Source organism: Syngnathus scovelli, chromosome 2 (genome assembly GCF_024217435.2).
Source record: "Syngnathus scovelli strain Florida chromosome 2, RoL_Ssco_1.2, whole genome shotgun sequence".
NCBI lineage: Eukaryota > Metazoa > Chordata > Actinopteri > Syngnathiformes > Syngnathidae > Syngnathus > Syngnathus scovelli.
Window position 1 is genome coordinate 20,495,680 of NC_090848.1, and position 27,870 is coordinate 20,523,549.

General features: G+C 42.6%; 1 protein-coding gene across 2 annotated transcripts; it reads right to left on the reverse strand.

Annotated features, from left to right (window-relative positions):
- Positions 1–19: 19 nt before the first annotated feature.
- phactr3a (phosphatase and actin regulator 3a) lies at positions 20–27,770 on the reverse strand. 2 transcript variants are annotated; one of them, XM_049752111.2, is made up of 12 exons: positions 27,468–27,770; positions 12,994–13,155; positions 12,692–12,859; positions 8,815–9,036; positions 8,029–8,257; positions 7,573–7,826; positions 7,138–7,291; positions 2,362–2,417; positions 1,760–1,821; positions 1,518–1,658; positions 1,363–1,439; positions 20–1,017 (listed from the first exon to the last, which is right to left on the reverse strand). In XM_049752111.2, exons 1-12 carry the CDS (start codon positions 27,736–27,738, stop codon positions 1,002–1,004), a joined length of 1,812 nt encoding a protein of 603 aa, XP_049608068.1. In that variant the 5' UTR covers positions 27,739–27,770; the 3' UTR covers positions 20–1,001. The 2 variants fall into 2 exon arrangements, with proteins under 2 accessions (XP_049608068.1, XP_049608067.1); XM_049752110.2 differs by having other exon boundaries at positions 12,994–13,158.
- Positions 27,771–27,870: the final 100 nt, after the last annotated feature.

Sequence of the window (27,870 nt, forward strand, 5' to 3'; positions counted from 1 at the left end):
TAATAACAATCCCCCTCAGTTGCACAAGCACATATACCACCCTCTTTACTGTTCACAAGTACAAGTCATCTTCATTCGTAAGTACATCAGTCTTTCCCTGTTAAAACACAGCAGCCCTTTAAAACAAAACGTGTTCTGTCAACTTTTAGTCTCTTAATTGACATTGATGGTGTTTACATATTGTATTCCACTTCTTTCAACGTGAATGCACATGCAGGGAGAAATTTCATTTATTGTCATCAGGCTACATGAAGCAAAATATAAAGGTGAATGTAATTCTCATTAATGGAATGCATTACTCCTGTTGACCAGCAGAGGGCTTTATGTGCACATGATGCCTCGAGAAATGAAGCTATTTGCAAACGGCTTGGTTGGAAAGCCTCAAAACCCAATGAAGCCTCATGTGCTCATCACTACCTGTTTCTCTTTTTATGACCAGTAGTTTTGTTTGCCTTTTTTCTTAAATGTTTTTTGAATGAACTCTGTCCCCATTTCCTTGCATCCCTACACTTGGGTCACAGATTTGACAAAGTAAAAGAGCCTTTGTTTTTAGAAAAGACTGTATTTTAATGTCTTCTTACAAAGGTGGTGTTCTTTTCATTGATGTTGACATACTTTATGTACAGTGAATATCAAATCCACCCAGTCAAGTGAAATGTTATTCAGCAGTTAAGAAAAGGTGGTCACATGCACAACCTCTCACTAGATGTCTTGTCATGTCCATGAAATGGTACAAAAAACCCAACATTGACTCAATAACAAAACAGATTTATCCTCATTTGTTCTCATCCTGGGAATCAGAGGCTCCATAATACAGTCCAGCCACACCAGCCCGCTGCCACCTTGAAAGTCCAGCGGCCTTCTGAACACGAAGCCATGAAAATTATCTCCTGTCCAAGCAGGAAGAAAGCTAGTAAGACTCGCTGAAGACGGAAAAGGCTCCAGGCCTGTCGACACTGCGCACATTCAGAACATTTCTTCACAGAAGAAACCCCAGGCTCTCATGGCCGGTGGAACCTAGGGAGACAAATGTGAGGAGATGCATATAAGTGTTCATAGCCTTCTAAGATTGCTGCTGTTAATCAGATGTAGGTATCTATTTTGACTTAGTGTATGATTACTTCTATCCTTTCTCTGGGTCATTGTCACAATGCAGGGCTCTGGTTTCAAACTCAAACAAGCTTAGCCAAGGATGCATTGGCATTTTATTATTTCCTCCCAAGTGTCCCTAACCGAGGAATTTCCATCTATTTTTAGCTCCTATGGCCCTCCTTGGATGAACAGGGAGGAGCTAAATTGAGCGTGCTGTTTCCCAGAATAGCTGCTCCCATATACAGTATGAGCGCGCTTCAAAACACAAACCTCGTAAGGTGTTTGCTGGATGCATGTACTTCCATTTCAGTGCTTTTGAACTCATTCAGCTCTTTACGGATGGCAGCCTACGAGAAGAGGAAAAAACAAAGCAATGAGCTACAGGTCTTTCTGCTGTACTGCTGAACATGGAACCATAGTGGTACTTTGTCTGCTGCCGAGAGCCTCGTCCAGGGCTTGTCCGCCCTCCTGTCATAGTCCTGAGCTTTGGCCACTTCCACATAGTCACTGAAGCGGATCAGAATCTTTCTGTCACGAAGTTCGTCGACTGTGGGCCGCTGGTTGAGCTGCAACACATGAGAAATGTAACCTATAGTGTCACCATTTCAATTGATACAAACAAGTAGAAGCATTCATATTTTGAAGAAAAAAAAAAAAGAATGTGAACCTTTCTGTTAAGCCTCTGTTTGATCTCTCTCCTCTCCTCTTGTTCTGTCTGGTCGTTTCTCTCTGGAAGGGGAAAAAAAGACTTAAGATTTTCATTGCTATTTGCTAGCAAGCAGGCTCATGCAAAAACTGCTACACTGATTTTAACAAGAGTTTGGACCAAAGAAAATCTGATCAATTGTACATCTTCAAGATTTGTTATATGGTTTTGGTTCATTTGTAGGTATTGGGTATTTTGTGACATATTTTTTAAAATACAATACATTACGTAAAACAAAAATGAAAACAGCATCCATTCAACCATCCTGTTTTGTACAGAGATTATACGTAATGTTTGTGGCTTGTTCGTTTATATTATGTTTCTAAATTACATGTTTTAGTCTATTGTATTCAATTGAAAAGATTTTCTCTGGTCCCAACAAAACAAACACATTCATTTGTATAAAAAAAAAAAAAAACACAGCATGGGCTGTCCTTACATTCAAGAGGTTTACAGCAAAGGCCCTTGAATAATGTAACACTGTTATTATTAATGTATTGTTTTGTGCAGTATTTCCCCCCCAGCAGTCATTTACTCTGCATAAATGAATAGCATGAACTTACGTTTTAAAATGTTCCGACTCTCCAGCTCCTCCACGTTGGGTCTCTGGCTCAGCCTCCTGCGCAGAAACACCAAAACCACGTTTTGAACCATTGTCCACTGTCCAACTGTCATGGCCCTGTCTTCTTTGTACTTCTGCCACTTTGCCTATGTCTCCATCTTGCATCCGAACCCCGGCTGTGATACTTGGGAAGAGGCGTTCCGAACATCTGGAATACTCAAATGCTGCCCTGCACTTGTTCTGCTGGACTATTCAAGGAAGCCAAGACTCCTCATGTCTAGCCTGTGCACTACGGTGCTCTATGAGCGCCAGCACTCTACTACATGAGCTTTTCAAGTGAGTCGTGATGGGCTGCCCGCGTGGCTCTGCCTAAGTCTCCCTGGTTACTGCATGCGTAATGAGTATTGGGCAGGGCTTAGCGGGCTCCTACTCACGGCATCCCCGATCTCCTGATGTGTACTGTACTAGCGGCACATCCAGGGGATTTACATTTGAGGTGCCCAGATTAATATTTCTGTATCAAAAGATACATATATCAATCAATACGTTTAAAAGCAAATCTATTGAATTAACTCTTCTAAATTCTAGTAACTGTCTTAATGAATAAAATGAGAATACATTTTGATTACTTTATTCAAATTCTAGATTTTTTAGAAACTGGTGAACACTCATTGAATAGTTCCTTTATCAGCCTGTCAGGTGCCCTCGGCAGCAAGGCCTCCAGAAAAGGTGTGTTACCCAGAATACCCTATGTGAGCTAGTGAACTATTAATATGTGATATGAATAATAAATGCGGTCCACACTACATAGCTGAAGTCGACCACAAAGGGTTCAAAGTACGGAGTAGAATGAAACCTTTGTTGTGGGACTCCCTTCATCCCTTGTTCCAAGTTGACGCTTTGTACTTGTGACCTGGGCAATATCAAGCTAGAACACAATGTATTTACCTTTTCGACCATCTGTTTCACAATTGAGTGACATAACCAAAATAGTGAGGTGACCTAAAATTAACTTAACGTTTTAGGCATTGTTACCCCAATTTTATAGAACCCGAAGAAACAAGTCACTGATTCTTTATTTCTATCAATTATACTTTTCTTTTTTGTGTGTGTATGTTGTTGTATTTATCATCTCTAGTCACAGTAGATGAAGCTGATTGGAGATGTTTTTTTGCATTATGTAAGGAATGCAGACCCATATATCAAGCAGTCTCTGTTAATTAACACATGCTTGACTTTGCATCCAAAAATAGCATGAGCTGCCAGCCTTTGTGGTTCATAGGAAACACAACTAGAAGGTATTTAAATGTCTCCTAATACACTTAAACAGCAGTTCAGGTCCATCATATGTATAAGAATGTTGAAATGTTTTCTTTTAATTTTCAGCTGAACTGTTTTACTGTTATATGCCATCAGATAGAAACAAAACAACAATTATTTCTTCAAAAACACTCCTTTACTGCTTTATTACATTTGAAATAAACGAACATGACCATCCTCTGAGTTGCTAGGCAACTACAGTCTCTGTCTAAGATAATGGTCGTTTCGTAGGAATCCTCATGTTCTCCCTAGCAACAAACTGAGGGGGAATTCTTTGTTACACACTGAGCTGCTGGTATGATGCTATTTTTAGAACAAAGAAAAAAAACACGTTTTTTTCTAGTGTCGAGGCTTATTAAGTACATTGTTAAAATCAAACAAGGCCTATTTTTTGGTCTCACATATCTCATGAGTCAGACATTCACTGTTCCCTTTATTTAGGATCATTTGTGATGAAATGTGAGACATTTAATGTTAGATTCTGCCCAATGAAACAACCACCTGTAACATTGTGAGGATAATAAGTCAGAGATGATGCTCGCAACGATATTGAACTGCACTATACACTGTGTCTCGTTTTTTATTCAGTAGTTTGGTGCTGTCCTTGAATGATATTTTTTTGGGGCCCAAGAGAGCCCTAAGCACTGAAGAAAAAAATACAGTATATATTGTTACATTATGATAGTCGATCTTTTACATAAGCACGGACAAATTTACCAAAATGAAATTTATTAAGTGCATATATTTTAAACTGTGCTGATAAAATGGCTTCTTAGCGTACGCTATATAGTTGTAGAATGAAAATATGCTAGAGATAGGAGGGATGAAATCTGGCTCCTTTATGTCTATTTTATTTCTCAGGTTCACTGCACACTGCATATGCTTTATTCGCTTTTTAAGTGCTCCCTCACGTCTCTTTTCTATGACTCCTACTCATTATTCATTATTGAGCAAAGTGAAGCTAAGATTAGAAAAAGCCAAGTGTGACTGCAGCATAGTCACGAGGCGGGAGTCTCTAAAAATAGAAAGGTCATCAATCAAGTGTACTCGTGTGGACAGAGTTTCATCACCGTTATCATGAGGCCTGATAGCATTTTTTTTTTTGCTGGATGTGCAGCAAATAATGCAGCAGGTCTTCGTGGTCTTACATGGATAAGAATAACGAGCTGAGAATAAAGCTGTGATACATTTGCTGCCAAATCCACAGATGTATTTCATGGACTGTTTTGTCATTCACTGTGGATTCCCGGAGCAAATGAACTGTAATAAGAACCCCTATTTTGACCACTCGTCAGATATATGTTGCCAGGGCTATTCTCCCAAATGGCTTTGTGCTGACAGTGGAGAGTGTATTTGGTAAAGCTCTCAATTAAAAATATATGATCTACCCCTCTTTGGTGTGAATATGTGTAAATGGTTGTTTGTCTTCATGTGTCCTGACTATTCCAAGGTGTGTCCCACTTCTTGCCCAAAGTCAGCTGGAATAGACTCCAGCTCACCTGCAACCCCGCCAAGACAAGGAGTGAAAACAAACAAACAAACAGATGGATCCGTTGACTGTACTGATTACGGTTTTTATAGATGGATTGTTGCAGTTATGTTTTTGGACTAGCACAAAAGCACTATGCAAAACCAAAAAGCCTGAGTCGTGCATCAGAACGGAGCACAAAAAAAGTTCATGAATTCAAAAGCAGCCTGCAACAGCTACTGTTTGGAATGAGCCTTTACATAACATGCAGTCTGTCTCACTGCCGTGCTACAAGTGCATTAAAAATCACTCATCCTGCATCCTCCCATATGAAAGCTTCTGTCTTTATGTAGGATGTTTGAAAGCAAATCAGAAAAGACCTTTTCTTTGACTAAAATGTAAATGAGTCTCACAGATCTAAGAATTCATAGGGTACCAAAAGTATTCTCTGAGACAAGGTGCGACATTGTTGCTCCAGCAAATGCGGGAGCCTCTTTGTGCTTACTTGTAAGTTATGACACGTTTGCTTATGCAATGCATTCAGCGGCATGCCTCGTGTTTGTTATGCGAGTGCTAAATAGGTTGTGATGTGGCAAATTCACAATTATCAGCGCTGTTGTTCAATTTGAACATTGCGTTCCTCGGCCGTGTTTGAAAAAAAAAAAACGATTCTATTTTTAGCGCAGCATGCAGGCACTCGCTAATGTGAGTCAGTGGATCTTGAACAAAGAGGTTTCCTGGAAGCACGCTCTGTCTGTGCCTGTTGCTGAAACGGATTGCTCGCTCATATAATCGTTTGTTCAGTGTCCAGTATTCACGTCAATGATTTTTCAACAACCCAAAAAAACATTTTTGTCATTGGGAAATTGGGAATAGTCAGTGGCAAACTCAGAACTCAGTACTAAGAACCACAGCACTAAGGCATTACTAAGATAGTGTCGTGCTTCTTTCTGAGTAAGAGAATACTTTGAAATCCAGGTTGAAAACTAATGTTTTTTCTTATACTACTCTGCTCATTGATTGAGGTCTTGTAGCGATTTGTAAAATCAAATTTCCAGGCTTTTTCTTGCACTATAAGTTCTTTTAGTAATTTTAATGAGCTACTATTTATTTCTTTACTCTGTTTTTAAATGCCTTTAGTTCTTTTGTTTGTAAATTGTTTTAAATGTTGTACTTTTAATTATGGTAAGCATATTGAGTTACCTTGTGTATGAAATACACGACATAAATAAAGCTGCTTAATTTTTCCTTGACTTCTATTCCATCCGTCCATCTGTTCATCCGTCCATCCATCAATCCATTCATTCAAATACTACATAGCTCAGGAAACATCCAACAAATCGTGCATGTGTACCGATGTTGAATCACAACTAGTCTGTCTCTCGAGAGGCATGCCTATTAGATTTAGTCAGTCATTTGGTGTGGGGCCCCTTTCTAATTGCTATACAAAGCGCTCGTGATTACTTCATCTCCCTGGACTGCACTCTCGGTTGAGCACTGAGCACATCCGCCTCACATTTTAGAGGTGCAGGGTTTGATTATTATTATTATATGTTATTGTGAGAGTGGATATTTGTTGGTATGTGTGCCCTGCAATTTCATGGTGACCAATTGGGGGTGTCTCCCGTCTACCGCCCAAAGTCAGCTGGGATTGGCTCCAGCATGCCCACGACCCTCGTGAGGAGAAGCGGTTCACAAGTTGAATTAATATTAATAAATACTAAATAAATACTTCATGAGAACTGTACTGCTCTTCACTATTCTCTTTTCTTTCTGTCACCCTCGACTACAATCACATAATGTCTGACACACCCGAGGCATAGTATACGTACTACATCCCCCATGGTGCACGACTAAGCTGCCGAACAAGCAACAACAACAAACAGAAGCAGCATTATAGCAATCACGACTTTATCTCTGTTTATGTCCTATCAATGTTTGTTACAGGTCTAACTTGCCATCATCAATAATTTCAAATAAATTGCTTACTTAGCAAGTTTCATTTCAATCTGCTGCCGTATTTCTTGGCGCTCCTGGTCGCTCCTTGCCGGGAAGATGTTCCGGTCCTCCAGCTCTTGCTTGGTGGGCCGGTTCCGCAGTTTGACAGCCAGTAGCTCCTTTCTCAACCTGCGAGGAAGTGTGCCTGCAGAAAATAATAAATTAAAAAGAACCTGTGTGCCCATCTTTTACATTTCATACAAGTAAGATTGTGCATGAATTAGGACAAGACCCGCAAACTTTGAGCCTTACTGTACATACTGTGTTTGGGGTTTGACAGATTTTTGATGTGGTTAAAAGCCACCAGTTGCCTCAAAATACTCAGCAGTCACAACATAAAAAGAACGCTCATGCTCTGTGGAGATCTCTTTGGGCTTGAGTAGTGTTTTTTCAACATCTGGGACTACTGCAAATCACATAACCCACCAGAGATGACAGAGTCGTTCCATCCATCCAGGTCAGTGGGGAGGCCTGATGCGTTGGAGAAGCACTGGTCCAGCCGCACATTCTCCTTATTTTCCTCCGCCTCCTTCTTGGGCCAGTCGGAGCTGCCACCTCCAACGCACATACTTGTCAGAGAAGATGAGTGTTGGTTCTCTGAGCTGCAAGAACGAGAAAGGCGTCCATCGGAGCACCACAGCCGCGGGGGAGATGAGCCCTGCTCACACCCTTCATGCACACTGCATGGAAAGACCACGGGAACAGAAATGTCAACAAAAAGGTCATGACACTGCCGGGAGATCTGGATTTAAAAAACAACCAAAGCGGGTTGCAGATAGCGACTTGTTACATAATAAATACAAAGTTAGACATTCGACCTGAAATAGTCTGCATGTTCCCCGTGATCTCTGAATTAGTTTTTGTTAGTGTGTGCAGGCTCACCTCTCCTGTCTGTTCTTCGTGGCGAATGCTCTTTGGAGTTCCTCCATAATACAACTAGGGGGCATAGGTGGGTGAATCATATTGCCAAGGTGAGGTGACCCTGAGGAGTTGGACAGGGGGCCTCTTAGGGGAAGAGTGATGGGCACCAGACTCTCCGTGGGCCTGTGTGGAGGCTCTTTCGGGTGGTAAGAGTTTGGGTGGTGAAGAGGGAGTGATACAGGGCCTGAATCTGAGAAAGAACAGATTTATTATCCATTCATCCATCACTCCACCCATGCATGTTTTTATTACTATATGAACAATTCAAATCAAATGTTGTCTTATCTAGACATAATTATTGTGGCAACTGGCCATTCCTGACGCCCCCCCCCCCCACCCCCTCCTTACACACACACACACACGCACGCGCACGCACGCACGCACGCACGCACGCACGCACGCACGCACGCACGCACGCACGCACAAAATGGGTTGTTTAAGGTAAAGCAAAAAGGGATTTGGGTCAAATTTGTGCAATTTTTAACCAAAAGTGGGTTGTTTTTAAACCCGCCATTTTTAAGCGTGCACCTAGAAACCATAACAGTTTGCAAGCTTTCCAGAAGACTTTCAAAGGATCTTTCTTCATTGTTTGTTTAAGCTTATCCCCAAAACATTTAAATGCACTTTGAGATCAGGACTTTCAAGTTCCTTAAAAACAAGCTAATGCAGCCATGCAAGCGTGGAGTAATAAAAGTGCCCCAACAAGTTAAGTATGATAGTGTCCAAAATATGTATCTCAACACTCACTGTCTCCAGTGGTAAGCTGCGGCAAATGTTTTGGAGGTACTTGTGGAGGAGATGTTCCTGAAGCAATCTCCTCCTCCAGTCTTTCTTCCATTCGCTCTCTGACATCCTGCAGGCCTTGGGCTAACTCTCCCACAGGGTGTGCCCCTTGGTCCAAGTCCTCATCTTTAAGTGCTGCATTTACAGCTTCCTGCAGACGCTCGCAGTCCTGGAGGGGGCTGACCACTTGAAGATGGATAATGGGGGAGAAATGGTTCGTATAGTTATTTATGCCCTTTAGTGTTTAGTGTAATTTGTTGTGGTGATGTTGTGTTTTTGAACTGGTGAATTGGGTGGCCGAAAAGTAAAAAAAACATTCATCTATTTTCTATACTGCTTGTCCTTATTAGTTTAAAGGGTGAGCACAGTTGGACTTAAAACATGCATGAATTGATTGCATCTATAAAGCCATCGCCTATCAAATGGTTGTCTATGCTACTTTATTGTTTGTTTATTTCGAACATTAAAGAAATACAATAAAAAAATAAAAAAAAGAGAAAATGATAACTCCATAGTACATCCATCCATCCATCCATCCATCCATCTTCTTCCGCTTATCCGGGGTCGGGTCACGGGGGCAGCAGCTTCAGGAGGGGCTCCCAGACTTCCCTCTTTCCAGCCACTTCATCCAGCTCATCCCGGGGGATCCCAAGGTGTTCCCAGGCCAGCTGAGAGACATAGTCTCGCCAGCGTGTCCTGGGTCGTCCCCGGGGTCTCCTACCGGTGGGACATGCCTGGAACACCTCCCCAGGGAAGTGTCCAGGAGGCATCCTGATGAGATCCCCGAGCCACCTCATCTGGCTCCTCTCAACGTGGAGGAGTAGCGACTCTACTCCGAGTCTCTCCCGGATGACCGAGCTTCTCACCCTATCTCTAAGGGAGAGCCCGGACATCCTGCGGAGGAAACTCATTTCGGCCGCTTGTATCCAGGATCTCGTTCTTTCGGTCACGACCCATAGCTCGTGACCATAGGTGAGGGTAGGAGCGTAAATCGACCGGTAAATTGAGAGTTTTGCCTTTTGGCTCAGCTCTCTCTTTACCTCGACGGACCGGTACAGAGTCCGCATTACTGCCGACGCTGCACCGATCCGCCTGTCGATCTCGCGCTCCATCCTCCCCTCACTCGTGAACAAGACCCCAAGATACTTAAACTCCTACACTTGGGGCAGGATCTCATCTCCGATCTGGAGAGGGCATTCCACCCTTTTCCGATCGAGGACTATGGACTTGGATTTGGAGGTGCTGACCCTCATCCCGACCGCTTCACACTCGGCTGCGAACCGTTCCAGTGAGAGCTGGAGATCACGGCCTGAAGAAGCCAACAGCACCACGTCATCTGCAAAAAGCAGAGACGCGAGGCTGAGGTCCCCAAACCGGACCCCCTCAACGCCTCGGCTGCCCCTACAAATTCTGTCCATAAAAATTATGAACAGAATCGGTGACAAAGGGCAGCCTTGGCAGAGTCCAACCTTCACTGGGAACGAATCTGACTTACTGCCGGAAATGCGGACCAAACTCTGGCATCGGTGATACACGGACCGAACCGCCCTTATCAGTTGGCTCGGCACCCCATACTCCTGAAGCACCCTCCACAGAACCTCCCGAGGGACACGGTCGAACGCCTTCTCCAACTCCCATGCACCCTCGAGGATCCTGCTGAGGGTGTATAGCTGGTCCACCTTTCCACGGCCAAGACCAAAGCCACACTGCTCCTCTTGAATCCGAGGTTTGACATCCCGACGGACCCTCCTCTCCAGCACCCCTGAATAGACCTTACCAGGGAGGTTGAGGAGTGTGATTCCCCTGTAATTGGAACACACCCTCCGGTCCCCCTTCTTAAATAGGGGAACCACCACCCCAGTCTGCCAATCCAGAGGTACTGTCCCCGATGTCCACGCAATGTTGTAGAGGCGTGTCAGCCATGACAGCCCCACAACATCCAGAGCCCTTAAGAACTCCGGGCGGATCTCATCCACCCCCGGGGCCTTGCCACCGAGGAGTTTTTCAACTACCTCAGTGACTTCGACCCCAGAGATTGGAGAATCCGCCTCAGAGTCTCCAGGCCCTGCTTCCTCAATGGAAGGCGTGTAGGTGGAATTGAGGAGGTCTTCGAAGTATTCTCCCCACCGACTCACGACGTCCCGAGTCGAGGTCAGCAGCACGCCATCCCCACTGTAAACAGTTTTGACGTTGCACTGCTTCCCCCTCCTGAGACGCCGGATGGTGGACCAGAATTTCCTCGAAGCCGTCCGGAAGTCATTCTCCATGGCCTCGCCAAACTCCTCCCACGCCCGGGTTTTTGCCTCAGCAACCGCCGAAGCCGCGTTCCGCTTGGCCATCCGGTACCTGTCAGCTGCCTCCGGAGTCCCGCAGGCCAAAACGGCCCGATAGGACTCCTTCTTCAGCTTGACGGCATCCCTTACCGCCGGTGTCCACCAGCGGGTTCGGGGATTGCCGCCACGACAGGCACCAACGACCTTACGTTACGGCCACAGCTCCGGTCGGCCGCCTCAACAATGGAGGCGCGGAAGATGGTCCACTCGGACTCAATGTCCCCTGCCTCCCCCGGGACGTGGGAAAAGCTCTGCTGGAGGTGGGAGTTGAAGCTCTTCCTGACAGGGGATTCTGCCAGACGTTCCCAGCAGACCCTCACAGAGCGTTTGGGTCTGCCAGGTCGGACCGGCATCTTCCCCCACTATCAGAGCCAACCCACCACCAGGTGATGATCAGTTGACTGCTCCGCCCATCTCTTCGCCCGAGTGTCCAAAACATGCGGCCGCAAATCCGATGACACGACTACAAAGTCGATCATCGAACTGCAGCCTAGGGTGTCCTGGTGCCAAGTGCACACATGGACACCCTTATGTTTGAACATGGTGTTCATTATAGAAAATCCGTGTCGAGCACAGAAGTCCAATAATAGGACACCGCTCGGGTTCAGATCGGGCGGGCCGTTCCTCCCAATCACGCCCTTCCAGGTCTCACTGTCATTGCTCCCCACCGACTCACTGTACTCCATAGTACAATAGAACATTAAAAAAAAGAAAAAAATGATATTGCATTATAATTTTCCCTTTATCGTAAATTAATATTTGTTCAAAAGGGAGTTAAAGGAAGCCTAAGCTTTTTTGACTCTACCCCTTGTAACTACATACGTTTCTCTTCGATTCTGTCAAGATTGGACAATAGTCAAATATATAAAAAAAATAAAAATAAATAAAATAAATACAAAAGCAACTTAAACAACTTCACAGCTGCTATCTATCTACTGGCGAGTAGAATTTGACAGTACAGTGCAAAAACATCAAGCTCCCATTGGGTCATTGACGACTTAATGTTTATTTTGCTACATCTAATTGTTTTTTAGGCAAAATATTCAGGTGATGTCATACACTGTTGATTAGGGCTGCATAATTAATAAAAATCTTATTGTGAGTTTGATTATGGCTTTCCGTGATCATAAAAACCTTGTGATAGAAGAAAATGTGGTGAACGGTACGGTGCGTGTTAGTGCCTATGTTGTAAATCATAAAGGACCAGGACTGCGCAAATTAAAAATAAATAACAGTAAAAATAAAACCAAATGTAAAAAATTATTAATTATTATGTAAAAATTGAGAAAAAATAGATTAAAGAAAAATACATTGATATAATTGTATCTACGTATATCTGTATTTTTATATTTACTGTATTTTGACATGTATTTTCATATTCTTTTTTCATTTCAAAAAACCTTTTTTTTTATTCATATTTGTACTTTTATTTGGTATTATATAGTTATGAAGCCCAGGTTAAGACACATTACAAATTTAATTGTAATGCCAGGGAGGGACCTTTCTACCTGGAAGGGGATGCTCCTCCTCTGGTCCAAGGTATTCCACACTGCTGACCGTGAGGTTTGAGTTCAAAGGTCCCCCAAAACTGCCAAGCAGGAGTGTTCCATCTGAACAGCAGCCCTGGCCAGAGCAGTTTGAGTCGTGGTAGAGAAGGCCGCTGGATAATGCTACATCTTGTTAATGGAGACAAGCAGGACAGGAGGTGATCATATCAGTAAAGGGTTTGAGTGTGTTTATTTCCTGAATCCCGTCTACTTCTTTTTTTCTTGACTCTTAAACAAAGTAATAGCAGTCCCCTGTTGCGTACCTGTGGAACTCTGTTTTAGCTTTTCATTTTTCTTTTTCCTCCACTTCCAGGGCTTGAAGATGCGGCCCAATGTGGCCAGCTTGCTATTCCGCCTGATGGGGGGAGTGTGGACTCCGGTCACTAGGCAGCCGGTCCTTAGCACCCTCTGCTGGTCCAGCACATCTACTGATTAGCAGATGTATGCCAGGGTTAGGATGTTTAATGGAATTCATGCTTTTAAAGGGCCTACAGTGACCTTTAAAGACATTTAATGACATCAAATGACAAAACAGCATCACAAATGGATTTCCACACAATTGCTTCTAGGAAAAAAAATATACATCCAATCATCCTTTGTCTTAACTGCTTATTCTGATTTGGTTGCGGGCGAACTGGAGCATATTCTATCACACTCCTGGGCCATAGTGGGTTACACCTTGGACTGTTCGCCAGCCAATCACAGGGCACATGTAGACAAACAACCATTCAATGGACAATTTAAATAGGAAAGCCAGAGGAGTGATTCAAACCCTGAGTGTCAGAACAGTGCGGTAGCCCATGTTTAATTGTAATAATAATAATAATAATTAACAATAAAAACAATCATAATAATAATAATGGAACAAACAGTTTGTTCGTTATTGTTATAACGTGCAGTGGTGTAGAACAACAAAGTCACACTGAGCACTGTGTGAATAATTAAATTTGTTTGGGTACACAAAAAGACCCAAAAATTCAAAACTTCTCTCCGTCATTATCAATCCAAAGTAGCCGTTATTACCCTTAGAGGACTACGTTTTTGTTTTTGTTTTCTAACTAAGCTTACTTCTTATTGTGCACACAAAGCCCTTCTGCAACATTAAAGCAACTTGGAATTCTCACAATAACAAATACCAGGAAGTATGAAAATGGAGTAAAAATGGAAATAAGCATAACAGCAAGATGGCTGATTTCTCTTTTCAAATATTCAACTGATGGGAGGACGATTTGTGATTGTAGTGTGGCGTACAGTCAAGGAGGATGGGGTGGGCCCCTTGTGAAGTTTTTTTTTTGTCTTTTGTGTTTTCACATTGACAACATGTTGTTTGAAAGGTGTGGGTGACTGTAAGGACAACGGACAGCGTGAAGGAAGAACAAGAACGACTGAGGTTGGAGGGGATTTTTGTTCGTGAGCTTAAGAAGTGACCCACAAAAGGTCACACAGCATGCCAATGTCACTCATGTCTTTATCTTGCTTGCGTACCTCAAGACGGGTGGCGCCGCTAACTGGATCCAGGTTAATCTTGAAGGAAAATGCACCAAAGAGTGCAAAAAAAAAGAGGAGGAGCAAATGGGAGGAGGGGTAGGGGCGTTGTCTGTATCAATGTGTATGTGGAAAGCGGAGAGGGGGTGGGGTCAGACCCACTACTGTTGCCATGACGACCACATCCAGATGCTGCTGCAGCAGTGGGTGCTGGTGGGATTGAGCGAGTCAGCTTAGAAGGAGAGGGGGAGAGCCCCCCTCAACACAAACACACACACGCGTGCACAGACGCACACACACACGCACACGCACACGAATACTGCCACATCTAATGACAGTGGCTGGGCATCAAGTGCATTGTGGGAAAGGATGTTGGACGAGGAGAGAAGCCACATGGAGGATGAGATACGTGCTTCCTTTTGAAGGCGGGGAAAGAAGCCACATGGAGGAGGAGATACGTGCTTCCTTTTAAAGGCGGGAAGAGGGGTGGAAGAGGATGTTTAGAAGGGGGGTTCCAGTTAGAAGGAGGAAGGGGGGCTGTTGCTATCCGGAAGAGATGGCCAGAGAATGTGGGCTCGTCCAATCAGGAAGCAGCCCTTCGTAATGCATACCAAGCCCTTCTTTCATAGAGCAGGGTTTTGTTCACAGAAAATGACAGGGGAACATGGGAATTATGTGTAAACACATGCAAGCACATGGAGATTTCTTTTCTCCCCCCTATGAGGAACTAATGAAATGCGCTTTCAGTATAGCATGACCAGGCACCATGTGGCAATGAAACGCCCATTTAATTAATCCGCTTGAGAAAACTGGATTTAGTCATTCTTTGTATGGACAGTCAGCATGCTAAAATGCCTGCAGTATAACATAAATCATGAACAGCAAACAACATATTACAAGCTGCATATTAGGCAGCTTCAGAGCAGTGAAATAACAACAAAAAGATTTGTGAACGAACTTAAGTCGTTAATATGATATTTTCGCATGGTGAGAAATTTAACACAGCAGATGCTGTGTGAGCCACTAGCCGCCACGCCCCACTTAAACAGCTCGTCAGCACCTTTGAGGACATTAGATTTCATGACTAGCAATGCACACAGACATTAAGGAAAGCACAAATAATCTCTTCTACATAAAAAAGCTACCATATAGGCTCAGAAAAGCTGCTGTGGACCAGACCAACATTTAGTTTGTTAGTAAAGTCATTCATTGTTTTCATCCAACTGTGGGTAAAGCTCTCGTTCAGCCATGTTTGTCATGGCTGCAGAGCCTACACTTGCACCCGGGATCAAAAGTCATCTTAAAACAGCTCGAAGCCGACTGAAACATGTCACATACAATCGGTTACTCATCCAGAAGTGGAGACTAGTCCGGTTTACCACTCTGGTCACAAAAATACATGTTGTTGTAATTGCTTATTGGTTGCCACAGTAGGATGTGCAGCATTATCTGCAATCAATAGCATGTTCTTGGTCAAGAACGAGGCAATAAATGACATTTAATGAGACAAAAGCCAGCAAACAATCAGTAAAAGCTAGTGCAACATAATATTAGACCAATAGTCAAGCCTAAAATTATTCATACGCCTGGGGTATGAATAATTTCTGGCTTTACGGTATATATACATATATTGTATATCTCTTTCTCTGAAGAGTTTTGCTTAGCTGCTCTGCTCTTTCCCACCTGCACATTGTCTCCATGAGTGGACACCTCCTTCCTTACTCACTACAATGCCAGCTCGCCTCCTCACTTTGCCCCCTGGCTTTACAACTGTGCTGCCATCTGTCCGTGGCCTTTCTGCCTCAGGGACCCGGCCACACAAAATGACTAGCAGGAAGTTAGTAAGGAGCAGACGGGCTCCAGTGACATGAAATGAAAACAGTTTGCGCGACAAAAAGACTGTGATCGATCGGTCTTAGTTGTCAAGTGAGTCATTAACAGAATAGCTGAGATGATTTTGATTGAAATTCTGTTACGAAGTCATATACTGTAATCTTGATGCAGGTTTCATGCTTTGTTTTGGGTTACTCCGTTGAATGAATGTGCAATCAAACATGCACAGTTTTTTTATGACAATTTTGAAACCATTTATTCAGTAATCCATACCAGAAAGACATCAGTTAAAAACATCACTTGTCTATTGTAGTGACATCTTAGCTGTTTTATCCAAGAAAAACATACACAACAATAATAATAATAATAATAATAATAATAATAATAATAATAATAATATCACACATTTTCAAAGGACTCAAGATCATCTTATAAAACAGCAATAAATATTACAGTAGTAGATCGCACGTGAATAGTTCATAAAGCAGCACCAAATAATAGAAAAGCCATTTATTGACAAATTTGAAAAAAAGGGGTTTTTGTAACAGAATTTGTAATCAGTAGTATGAATTTTGTTGGATTTCTTCTCATAAATGATACTAACTGCTTAGAAATGGCGAGAAAATGATTGGTCGCTATAAGACTATAAATACTATCCTATAGATACCGATGCAGCAATGCATCATGGTTCTATCCGATATAAACCAGACAGACTGTATGGCCCCATTTTTTGGGGAGAGCTGTCTCAGATCATTTACAGTGCAAGTGTACAGTTCCTCTGCACTGTGCAGACCACTGGCATCAAGAGTGACAAATAATATCAGTGAGGCCAAGAGCCAATAGGCAAGGCCAGAGGCCCTTGTTAGTTACCATATGTTACCCATGAGTGAGGACTCTGTAATGAGGAAAAGCCGCTCTGAAGCAACAATATGACAATTCAATGAGAATTGATGTTTTTTAATTGTTAGTTTGGAACTGTGAACATTTATTTGTTGTAAAATAGACTGATGAAAGATTGCAATAAAGCTTGTGGAGCTGTTATGCTCTCTGGGTGTCATCCACCAGGTCAAGTATAAAAACCCAAAACAAACAGTTTTCTTTCTGTAAACTGCAAGCGCTTTATAATTTAAAATGACATATCGGCGCTGTTGGACTTTTTGTGATGGTACACCTGTGGGGGGGGGGGGGGGGGGGTGAAAATGCAAGAAGCTTCGGCACTAAAAACTAAAATGAAGTGATGAAATGGGACAGGAGAGAGTTCAACTGATTTTTCTGTATGTGTTACTCGTCAGATTTAGAACAAATGTGGGCTGTTACTTCTTTACTTTGACTCAGCATGTGACAAACGTGAATGATGGCATGTATGAAAGAATGGGGTTGTATGCATGGTACAGAAAAAATACAAAGATAATTTCAAAGAAATCCATTGATAACTGAAATCCATCCATCCATCCATCCATCCATCCATCCATCCATCCATCCATCCATCCATCCATCCATCCATCCATCCATCCATCCATCCATCCATCCATCCATCCATCCATCCATCCATCCATCCATCCATCCATCCATCCATCCATCCATCCATCCATCCATCCATCCATCCAGCCATCCATCCAGCCATCCATCCAGCCATCTAGCCATCCAGCCATCCAATTTCTCTGGCCAAATTCAGGCAAACAATAGAAAAAACATTTCTATTATGAGGATTTTAATAAATTCTTTAATAACACCCCAAGGAGCCACAATTTTTTTTTAATATCTTTGCAGTAATTGGTCATAATAATCTTTCTTTTTTAGCACTAATTGGTCATAATAGTCATTTTTTGCGGCCTCATAATAACTCACTCTGTTTTATATTTTCATACTTTATATTTCATGAATTCCCAATGTAGCTTATTTTTCTATTTTCTTTTCCCTTTTTGTACACTTAGAATGTGACATCTATGATCCCATAGCTCTCCTACTGGTCAATATAGACTTCATTGTTTCTCTTCTCACATCTACTATACTAACAGCCTCAAGCAACTTGTGCACCAAGTGGAATAAAACTGCATCTCCTGTATGCAAAGTGCCAATGTGAAAGAACCTGTGGTGGATGTATATTCAGGAATCAGATTTATGATTGTACTTATGTGGGTCTCAGCTCCACTGGTTCACTGAAGACTTCAGTAGGTGTGAATGTAGTATGTGTGTGAATAGTTGCCTCTGCAACACAGGTGTCAAACGCCAGTCCTTGAGGGCTACTAACCTGCGTGTTTGAGATGTTTCTCTTCTCCAACACACCTGGGTTGATCAGGATTGTGATCAGATCAAATGGATCTCCTGAAGAGATTCATTTGATTAAGAACTGTTGCAGGAGGCCAATATCTAAAACATCTATTATAGTGACCCTCGAGGGCTGAGGTTTGGCACTTGTGCTCCACAGCATGTGTTGGTCCTGTGATTGCCAGGTGATAAGTGGTGGGTGTATACTGACCCGCACCCTAAAGTCAAATAGATAGCTTCCAGTTTCTTTGTGACCTTGAACTCAGATATCAAACCACACTCTGAATTTACCTAACGCTCTTGCATGGGTATTATTGTAATTCTCTAGCTTTGCAATAGATCATGCACAAATATCTTAAATATCATCAAGCCAGAGGAAAAATGGTAGTGCTACAAATAACTGGAGACACATGGAACATGTGCGTGTGTCCCTGCAGACACGCCTCTGCATTTCACACACTAGAAAAAAAAAAAAAAAGATTGGCTATCTTTGACTAAAGGTGTGAAAGACTCAGTGCTGCCATTAGATCCACAAAACAATAACTGAAAACGTAGGAAAGAAAAGTCATTTTATGTTTCACCAGAAGATAGCAACAGACCCGAGGCCATGCTTTCGGGTGCTTTGGGAAATAAATATGCTCCAAACAAACCTTGTGTCTCGGAACACGCAACTTTCATAGTAGTATTAGGTGTCAGAGTGACAACCTTGCTGCGTGACCCTTGTGTGGGCCTTTTTAGTCCATTTAAAAAATGGAGGCTGTCTTGGAGAAAAGGAAAGTAGAAATTGGCATTATTTTTTTTACTGAAATACTTTGACTAATTGATAAGACACCGGCTGTTTTCTAGGGATTCAATATAAGTGCCACTGCCAGACAAAACATGCAAACTATGACAAGGTGCCTGGTAACAAACGCCGTGAAAAATTAAAGCAACCCAAAACTGGATGGTCAGCCCCCCCACAATCTCACCTCGCCAAATCTGTCCCTCTTTGTGAAACATTCAGACACTCATGAGTTACACATTCATTCTGCCTGCCACTATTTTTAATCCACTTAGATGGCAATATATTATCAAGCACTTTACACCCTTTGCAATCGTCCCAGAAGATTTTTCCAACATTTTGGAATGTGTCTACACATTTTGACCATTTATGAGCTCAGATGATCTGAAAGAGAGAGCACCTCACAGTCTCTGTTTTTGTTCACCCCAACAGTAATGGAAGTTAAGATCAAGGTCCTTCAAACCAAGCAAATACAAGTGCACTGGAGCACAGTCACGGGAAGAACGTGTCTTGCGGAAGGAGTCGTGGCAGCGTGGTTCAGCGGTACAGTGGTCTTCCCTCAACCCAGTGCTTGTAGGTCAATGAAGAAGCAGTGTGATGTGCTTTGAAGGGGGTCTTGTGAAAATCCGCCTTGATTAAGGAGGATGCAAAGGAGAAAAGTGAGGCTTATCTGGTAAATGCTAATAATATAATTAATTCATGCTATTTACTGTCCATTAATTCAGGTTAATAAATAAAATTTTGAGCATGTAAATACTCCATCGAAAAGAGCATTCCAGTGCTTTGAGCACACGGGTCTCCACAATGACAGCATTTTGATTTTAGAGCACATTACTCTGTCCAAGCAGGAAAGCCTCCGTTAGCAATGAATCACATCAAAGATACATTTCCATCTTGGATCCTCACAAGTGTACATGCAGAAACACAAGTGTAGCCAATTGAAATTTATTCAACACAAATGTAAAAACTCGAGTTGCAGCTGGTGGGAAGCTCACACACGAATATTCAGCATATCTATTTCACGTGCCAAACTCAAATTGGTACATTAGATGCCACAGACATGGCAAGTTGAGCTACAGCAAGTGTCTTAAATTTAATTTGTCATGGCCATAATACCAGCCCATGCATGATGCACAGCTTGTAGTTTTCATTCATCTGTATAATAAGCATGGCATGTAATACTTAAGCACGCCACACAAATTTGCTGACTGTTACTGCTATAAAAGGATCGTGTCAGTATGTATACAGTATGACCTTAGCTAGACAGAAATATGTATACGTACATAAATATACTGTCATACACTGTAATTCCTAAACTTGGGTGAGACCCCATTGCGAGGCAGACATCATTACCACTGAGACAGGTTTTAAATGGCAGAGATGTGAATATATTTCCATGAAAAGTAAATCAAATGTAGCTCACTGACTATTAATTGCTGTTCAAAATGGTATTCCTAAATCCAACTCACTGTAACATTCATCCATTTTTTTATACTGCTTATTCTAGTCAGCATCACAGGAAGGTGGAGTCTATTCTATCTTGTGGCAAAAGACTGGTTGCCAGTCAATCACAGGGGTGGATGCAGACATACAATCATTCACACTGTCACCAAGTGGGACCGCCTACACAGATTTCAAGCGAATGAACCACTGCGCCATCAGGGACTTGTTCGACAGACAATGCATGTTAAAGGGGGGGGGGGGGGGGGGAAATCTAAAATACAATTTGCAGGATTAGCCTCAGGTTGCCTGAGTCATCTGAGAAATACCTGAAGAGCAGAAGAAAACATTCAATCATCAGACATTAAACTTGTTGCTTTTGCTTTTTGTGTGGGATAAATACAATACATTGCACTGAGAGTTTGTGTGTGTGCTACCTCAGGGCGTTCTAATCACTGACTGACACTGTCCTTGGTGCTGAACCACACACCACTCACTGTATATCACCTAATGTGGACAAGTGCTATAGAAAATCTATGGGTTTTTTTATGAAATCTAAATTCTGACAGACCAACATGTCAGAAAGTATAACAACAATAATAATCAGAGTGAGATTATCGGACTAACGATAAAGGGCCCTATTTTTGTTTTTGTAAGGGATCGGACAGTACAGCCAAGTGCGTAGCGACAGACTTTATTGTGGAAGGGGATGATGGGAATAGCTGGCGCTGGAGCGGCGATCTGGCTGGGGTGGACAAGAAGTTCTGTGGATTTGAATTGTAAAGTCAGTTTCTCAGGGACAGATGAGCAAAGCATCACGGGACAGACTGACACTCGGGTCTGTGCTGGCGGCGCTGATATAGCGCTGTCCATGAGCCCGTGGCAGGGGACGGCGATTCCACTGACAGGGGGGCGTGGTCCTGTCGCAGGTGGCGTTTTCTTTCTTTTGGCATTTTGTTTGAATTTGCGATGATAGCATACTGTGGAATGGAAGTACACTTTTCCAAGACAGAGTCTACTCTTTGTAACCAAACTTGCAGATACACTGGTGGGCAAGGCAGAAATGCCCAGTGAGGCGTAGTGCATCTACCAAGTTCATAAACATGGCAAACTACACTAAACCATTGTTCCTGCACGAAAATGACGATGTGACCGATTTTATGGCAAGCACGGACTATTTCTGTTACCAGATTATCTGGTGCATCGGGGCGAGGCTGCTTCATGCACCGGCACGCCCAGATGAGCAAAACACAGCCTCAAACATGAAAACCAGACTTGCGCTGGCATGAAATGAAGTTACGCCGCTTTTTAAGCTGAGCGCCCCAGTCTATCAAAATAGGAGCCGAACCGTCAACTAAAACTTCTGTGTGTTTTCTTCTTCTTCCTGTACATTCCCCATCATGACAAAGTTGAAGTTCTATGATACTGCAATGGCAGCATTAGCACTGATAACAGTCAACAAGGATTGAGTGAATTTACAGTTTTGATTGTGGGCTTGTTTGCATGTTTTCCCTTTACATGTCATAACTACTATATTAATATTCCTTTGTGGAAATTGGTAAAATAGTACACATTTGTAAGTACTGTCTTTGCCTTCTCGCCAGCAACACTTTAATTCATATCCTCCTCATGAATGTACCGTATTCCTCCTGGTACTATCTGATTCATCCTTGTATTTAATTTAGCATCTCCTGAGAGGCATTGCCAGAGAAGCTCAATGAGTCTGTGGTGTACATACTGTAAGTGCCCATCTCCATTTCTTACCACTCATTTGTTGTCATTTCATTTTCTCACGACCAACTTACTGACCAACATCACCTACTACATAGTTACCTACTCACTGACCGACCGACTAAACATACTTCCTCACCCTTTGGGTTTTATGTCATTTGGCCCTAGTTTGTGATTCAAACATTTCTAACAATAATTTCCTGCTATGTAAAAACACGTAATAACAATTATATTATGTTATTGCTGGATTTCTAAATATATTAGTGCTTGTTGAAACATTTTCTAAATGACACGTCAACAGTCAATGCTATCTGTGGTGCACCCTTCAGACTGTCATGGCTACTCAGCAATTAGGGGAGCTTTGGCTGTCTTTCAATAAAACGGCCACGTCCTCATGTCTTTCTCCCCTTGTGCAATTTCCCTCTCCTCCAGCCAAACCCTTATCCATGTCTTTATGTCTTGTTTTTATCCACTTAACACCAAAAATACTGTCTACACAGCCCTGAAATTTCACTGCCCGCTATAACTATAACTATAAGCTATAACTCTTCTTGCGTTCAACTTCCTGAACTCAGTTTAACATTGTTGCACTCTGCCAAATGCCATTAGACTACATTAGTTTTATGGGGATTTGTTTTGATCTTCCTTTTGTCTTCCTGCGCTGTGCTTTTTCTTCCCTACAAAGAGCTGCCAGTTTCCTTTTGCATCAGTACAAGCCTCCGTCACGCACACTCGCAAACATGCAGACAAACACGCAGGTGTATGGACAAAAACAACAGCCGCTGCAACACATGCCGCAGACACGGAAATGTGTCTCATTGGTGGAAGCAGACGAGGCACTTGAGGCTTTTGTTGCTCTCGTCTTTCAGCTGTTTTCTTGAGTAGCTGAGCCGGAGCAAGCGGGACTCAAGAAGTTATCCAGATGCAGGTTATCCTTATTCAGTAATTGAGGAGCCACTCAGTGTCACTTGGACAGCGGAATGACATCACATACTAGCAGGGAGGGATAGCAGGAATGATTAAGATTTGAATTACAGAAGTAAATAGCAAGAAGGAATGAAAAACTGAAATGATTTGCCTGTGGGTCACATGGGTGAAAGAAGTGGGGTTTTATTGGGACCTGTTGTGTAAATGGAGCTTTGGTGCCATAAACAGCTGTTTTTGGCAGCATCCATTTTGGTTTACCCAATTAAGCTCGCTCTAGGTTGTCTCTCCGCCTCTTCTGCCAGCTGCCCTTCCCTCCAGCAGGAATCTTGCACTGCTGTCACTTTGCATCCTGCAGGCCTTGTTATGATACGGTATGCGCGACAACTGCAGGATGCGAGGCAATATACATATATTGTACTGTGCACAAGAATTAGGTCATCATTCGATACGCCTTTTTTTAGCAGTGCTAATGACCATATGTATATGATGATGGTATAATTTGTCACATAGCTGCACCATGTGGTTGTGCAACACAGCTCTAAATCACCCCAAAAATATTCACCTTCGCCCTTTCCTTCTTTCCCGGTTCCGCTTCCAGATTTGAAGTCGGGGTGAAGGAGTGTGGAATGTGTTATGCCAAACAGAATAGTATATAGTCATGGCTTATGCATAGATGTTCAAGCCCAATTTAAGTTCCGGCCTTACCAAGATCCTAATGAGGACAAAAAGATGAAAAAGATGCTCTGAGCCCCAGTTTCACTTGTTCAGTGTAGGAGTTAGTAGTTGCTGCTTGGGGGAGTTGCTATACTGCAGAGGTAGGTCTATGTGGATGTTGTTCAATTTCTTTATGTCATGTTGACCGTCTACAAGCAGAAAATGAAACATCACTTTCAGGGTTCGAGTTACACCCCGAGCTAACACATATATTAGAAACTTGAGAAAATGATACAACAGCGAAGTACACAGCACACAACAAAAGAGAGCATTTCAAAAATATTAACGTTTTATACTGCACGGTTACTATTCTACTATTTACAACAACTTTTGTAGATGCAAATCTAAACTGCTGTGGGGATTGGCCACCAATGTTGTCATCCACACGTGAAAATAGTGTTTAGTATGTCTCATTTACATGAATAATGGTTTTTGCACAGGAAAATTGCAATATTGCCCAAAAAAATGAACATGACTATAAACCATCAAGTTGTCGTCCTTATAAAACTCTCAAAGACGTTCTCAAAAAAAGTGCAATATTTTTACAAGTCTCTTTTCAGACAGTCACAATTACTATCATGAAATGTTTAATAGAAGTTGCAAAGTTTCATGATGGTCCAGGAAGCGGCTCAGATCTACCACTTGACTTGACTGAGTGTTTCTTCAAGGGCTCTGTGGAGATGTGCATCACCGTAGGACAGATGAATAGCTCTATAGTGACTATGATTCAACCAACAAGTGGCTGTGACTGAAGCACGCTCCCTTAAAGCTGACCATGACTAATGAGTGACTGGTGTGAAGAGATGCTCTGCGACAGGAAATCGGAAGTGAGAACATAATTAGCCTGAGCGTCACGTAGGTGCAGGTGCATGACAGGCTGGCTCATGACAGCGTTTACTAAAAGCGCAAACTAGCTACCTACATACATACCTAGGTAGGAAATGCTCATGGATCTCGTCATCATTTCTGCAGTCATTAGTTTTAGTAGTATTTAATCAGGTTTCATGTAAGAGCTATACTTTCACAGATTACAATTTCACTACCAAATGTGTCTAACCGACTGTATATTTACATGGAACTTCACATTCCTTTTATTCTTTCCATGCCGCTGCTTGCCACACTGAACGACATTATTATGATGGTAATACCACAAAGGAATTGTGTCCTGTCTTTTTCTTTTAAAGACTGTTGCTTGTATCAGACACATCATTTCATCAAGCATCATCTTCATAATTTTAATTTGACACACGACTGCAAAATAATGTACTGTAGTTGTTATTTACTAGTCTTGGCAACACGGTTCTGGGTTTGAACGTCCTGTGTGTAATTTACATGTTCTCCTTTTGTGTGTTTTCACTCTGGCTTCCTCTCTCCCGTATTCCAAAATCACATTTTAGGTTGTCCATAGGTGTGTGTGAAAGTGTTTTTGTTCATACACTATGTGTCCTGTGATTGGATTTTTACTAGTCGAGAGCGTACTCTGCGTCTTACCCAAAGTAATTTCTAGGGTTATGTTTCTAGGACAAGTAGTATACATATACTAAGTGATATATGTGTAAATATTAAATTGCTAATATGTTCATGCACGTTCATTAAAAATGTGTTATTTACGCCCCAAAAATAAACTCACTTAATTCAGATTGCACATGAACTCAATAAAAAAAATGGTTACCGATGAAATGATGAGGTTATATAGTAACACTGCAACTCTGCACTGATGCAATAAGTAAATGAGTTCAGAAAACATTTGTAAATATCAGCGCCGTTGGGCAGAAACCTCCTGCGTCTAAATTTGGTCAAATTAATATGTTTTCACAAAGTGATACTATTTTTCAGCTCCCACATGAGGCTGTTATTTTCCAAATTATGGATCAAACTTAAGTGCTGAAAATGACTTGCTGACATCAATATGCAAGTCACAACATCTTCAACAGGATAAGCCGTGTTGAAAATGGATGGATGGATGTTTACAATATAAATAAATGGACTGAGTGATGTAGAATGTCAGAGATTAGACATAAAGACAGACAGACAGACAGACAGACAGACAGACAGACAGACAGACAGACAGACAGACCACAGAGAGAAAAAGTAATACAATACATAGAGATAAAGACAATGTCACAGACAGTGTATGCTGTTGCAGCCACGAAGACCACAACTGTGTTGAGGGCTGTTAAAGTAATCCTTTGGCAAAGACTGGTGCCCCAGATGCAAGCTTGGTGATGAGCCTTATGCAGAGGGGGTCGTCCCATTGTGTGTGCATTGGGTCAACAGACCAGACGCTGTCATTGCAGCTGACTGGACTTAATGGCTGTGTGTCATTTACGTAGTGTACTTGGGTGGTACTGTACAACTTTGGCATACTTTGCACAAGTGTCACCATTGTGTGTGTGGGCATTCTCTCTGATGACTTTGGCCCTTGTTAGTGTGGCGGATCTGCTGAGGAGTTGGTGTTGTTTACTCAGGTTGCGTCAAGCACTCAGTGTGACATTAACACATCCACCAACGTGTGAATTAGATCATCTAAAAGTGGGTACGGATGCAGCCAAGGTCCATTTAAACCCAGCGTTGGGGAGAATGAGAGGAGAAGACAGGTATGAATTTCATAGAGTCAATAGCTGGGCTCATTAGTGAACAGGTGAAAAGGAAAAGTCATGGTTTTTCTGTTTGCATCATTTCGTGGAGCATCCTTTGTCGTGTGCGTAAAACTCTTTACGTGTGGGAGGGAGGACTGACTTGAAGCAAGCCCACACAATGCAACTACAAATAGCCTCTTATGTAAAAAAAAAAAAATAAAAAAAAAAATACAGGCTTTGCCCCAAATACATACATTTGAGAATAATGAGCATTTAGAGTAAACTGTAAACTTTAGTTGCGCCTCATCAAGCTGCGGCTGCTGTCATTAAAGACCAACATGCACACGGATGACTAACACCGAGATAAACAGAGACTCCATGTTGAAAAGCACACCTGCCGTGTCAATGGATCTGCAAAGTGATGGCTGTGGTGAATCAGGGGCATTCAATGCTTCCACGGATGGCATCACGTGATATTCATCATAACAGTGAGGGGCTCAGTATGGAGGGAGACAAGGGTGGTGTCACAGGCTTAATGAGACTGACTTGCATGTCAAGATGAGTTTGTGCAAATGCAACGCCTGCAACAAAAAAAGACAAACTAGAACCCGTGTTCCCTCGGTGGACAATGCTGGCTCACAACATAGGGCAACAACTGGCAGCATTGTTCATATTGATGAGTGTTGCACCGAATGAGCAACATGCATGCAAACGTGTGCATTGTGACACACTTGCTGATGCCACAGGCGTCTTTACAACCATCAGCTTGCATAATTAATTGTGCAGGGAGCAGTGCGGCCACTGATGTGGTAAATTAATTTTTATATTTGGGTTCAGTCAACATCCAATGCGCGGGGGGTGGGGTCATCGGCGGTATTTACCCCAATATGAAGAAGGCATTTTACGGAGGTGAAATAACAACAACAACGCCATTTATTCTATAGATAAATATAGCCGCAGAACGATGCGGTTACCTTACCTGTGCCGTGAGCCAAATCGATCCCCGGTTCGGTGAGTATATTCGGGTCACTTTGAGATCTGCCGCGCTGCAGACAGCCGTCTATTCCATCCGATGTGGCCATGGGTGGACAGCACAGGAATCCTGGATCAAATATTAAGAAGCCAAGCTGGAGGCGGGCAAGGTCGGGAGGAGCAAAACAGCGAGAGAGCGGGCTATTAATTCGCCCTGACAACAGCGGCTTGGAGCGTCGAGGGATCCATGGCTGGCCAAAAGAATCGTGGATGTGCATGCGTGTGTATGTATGCGTGCGCGTGCGTATGTGCGCGCATGTGCGTCTGCAGGAGAGGGTGAATGATGATGTGCCCCGGGTCCGTCCCTGTCCATCAACACGCAAAAGCACGCTGCTAGAAAACAGTGCTTT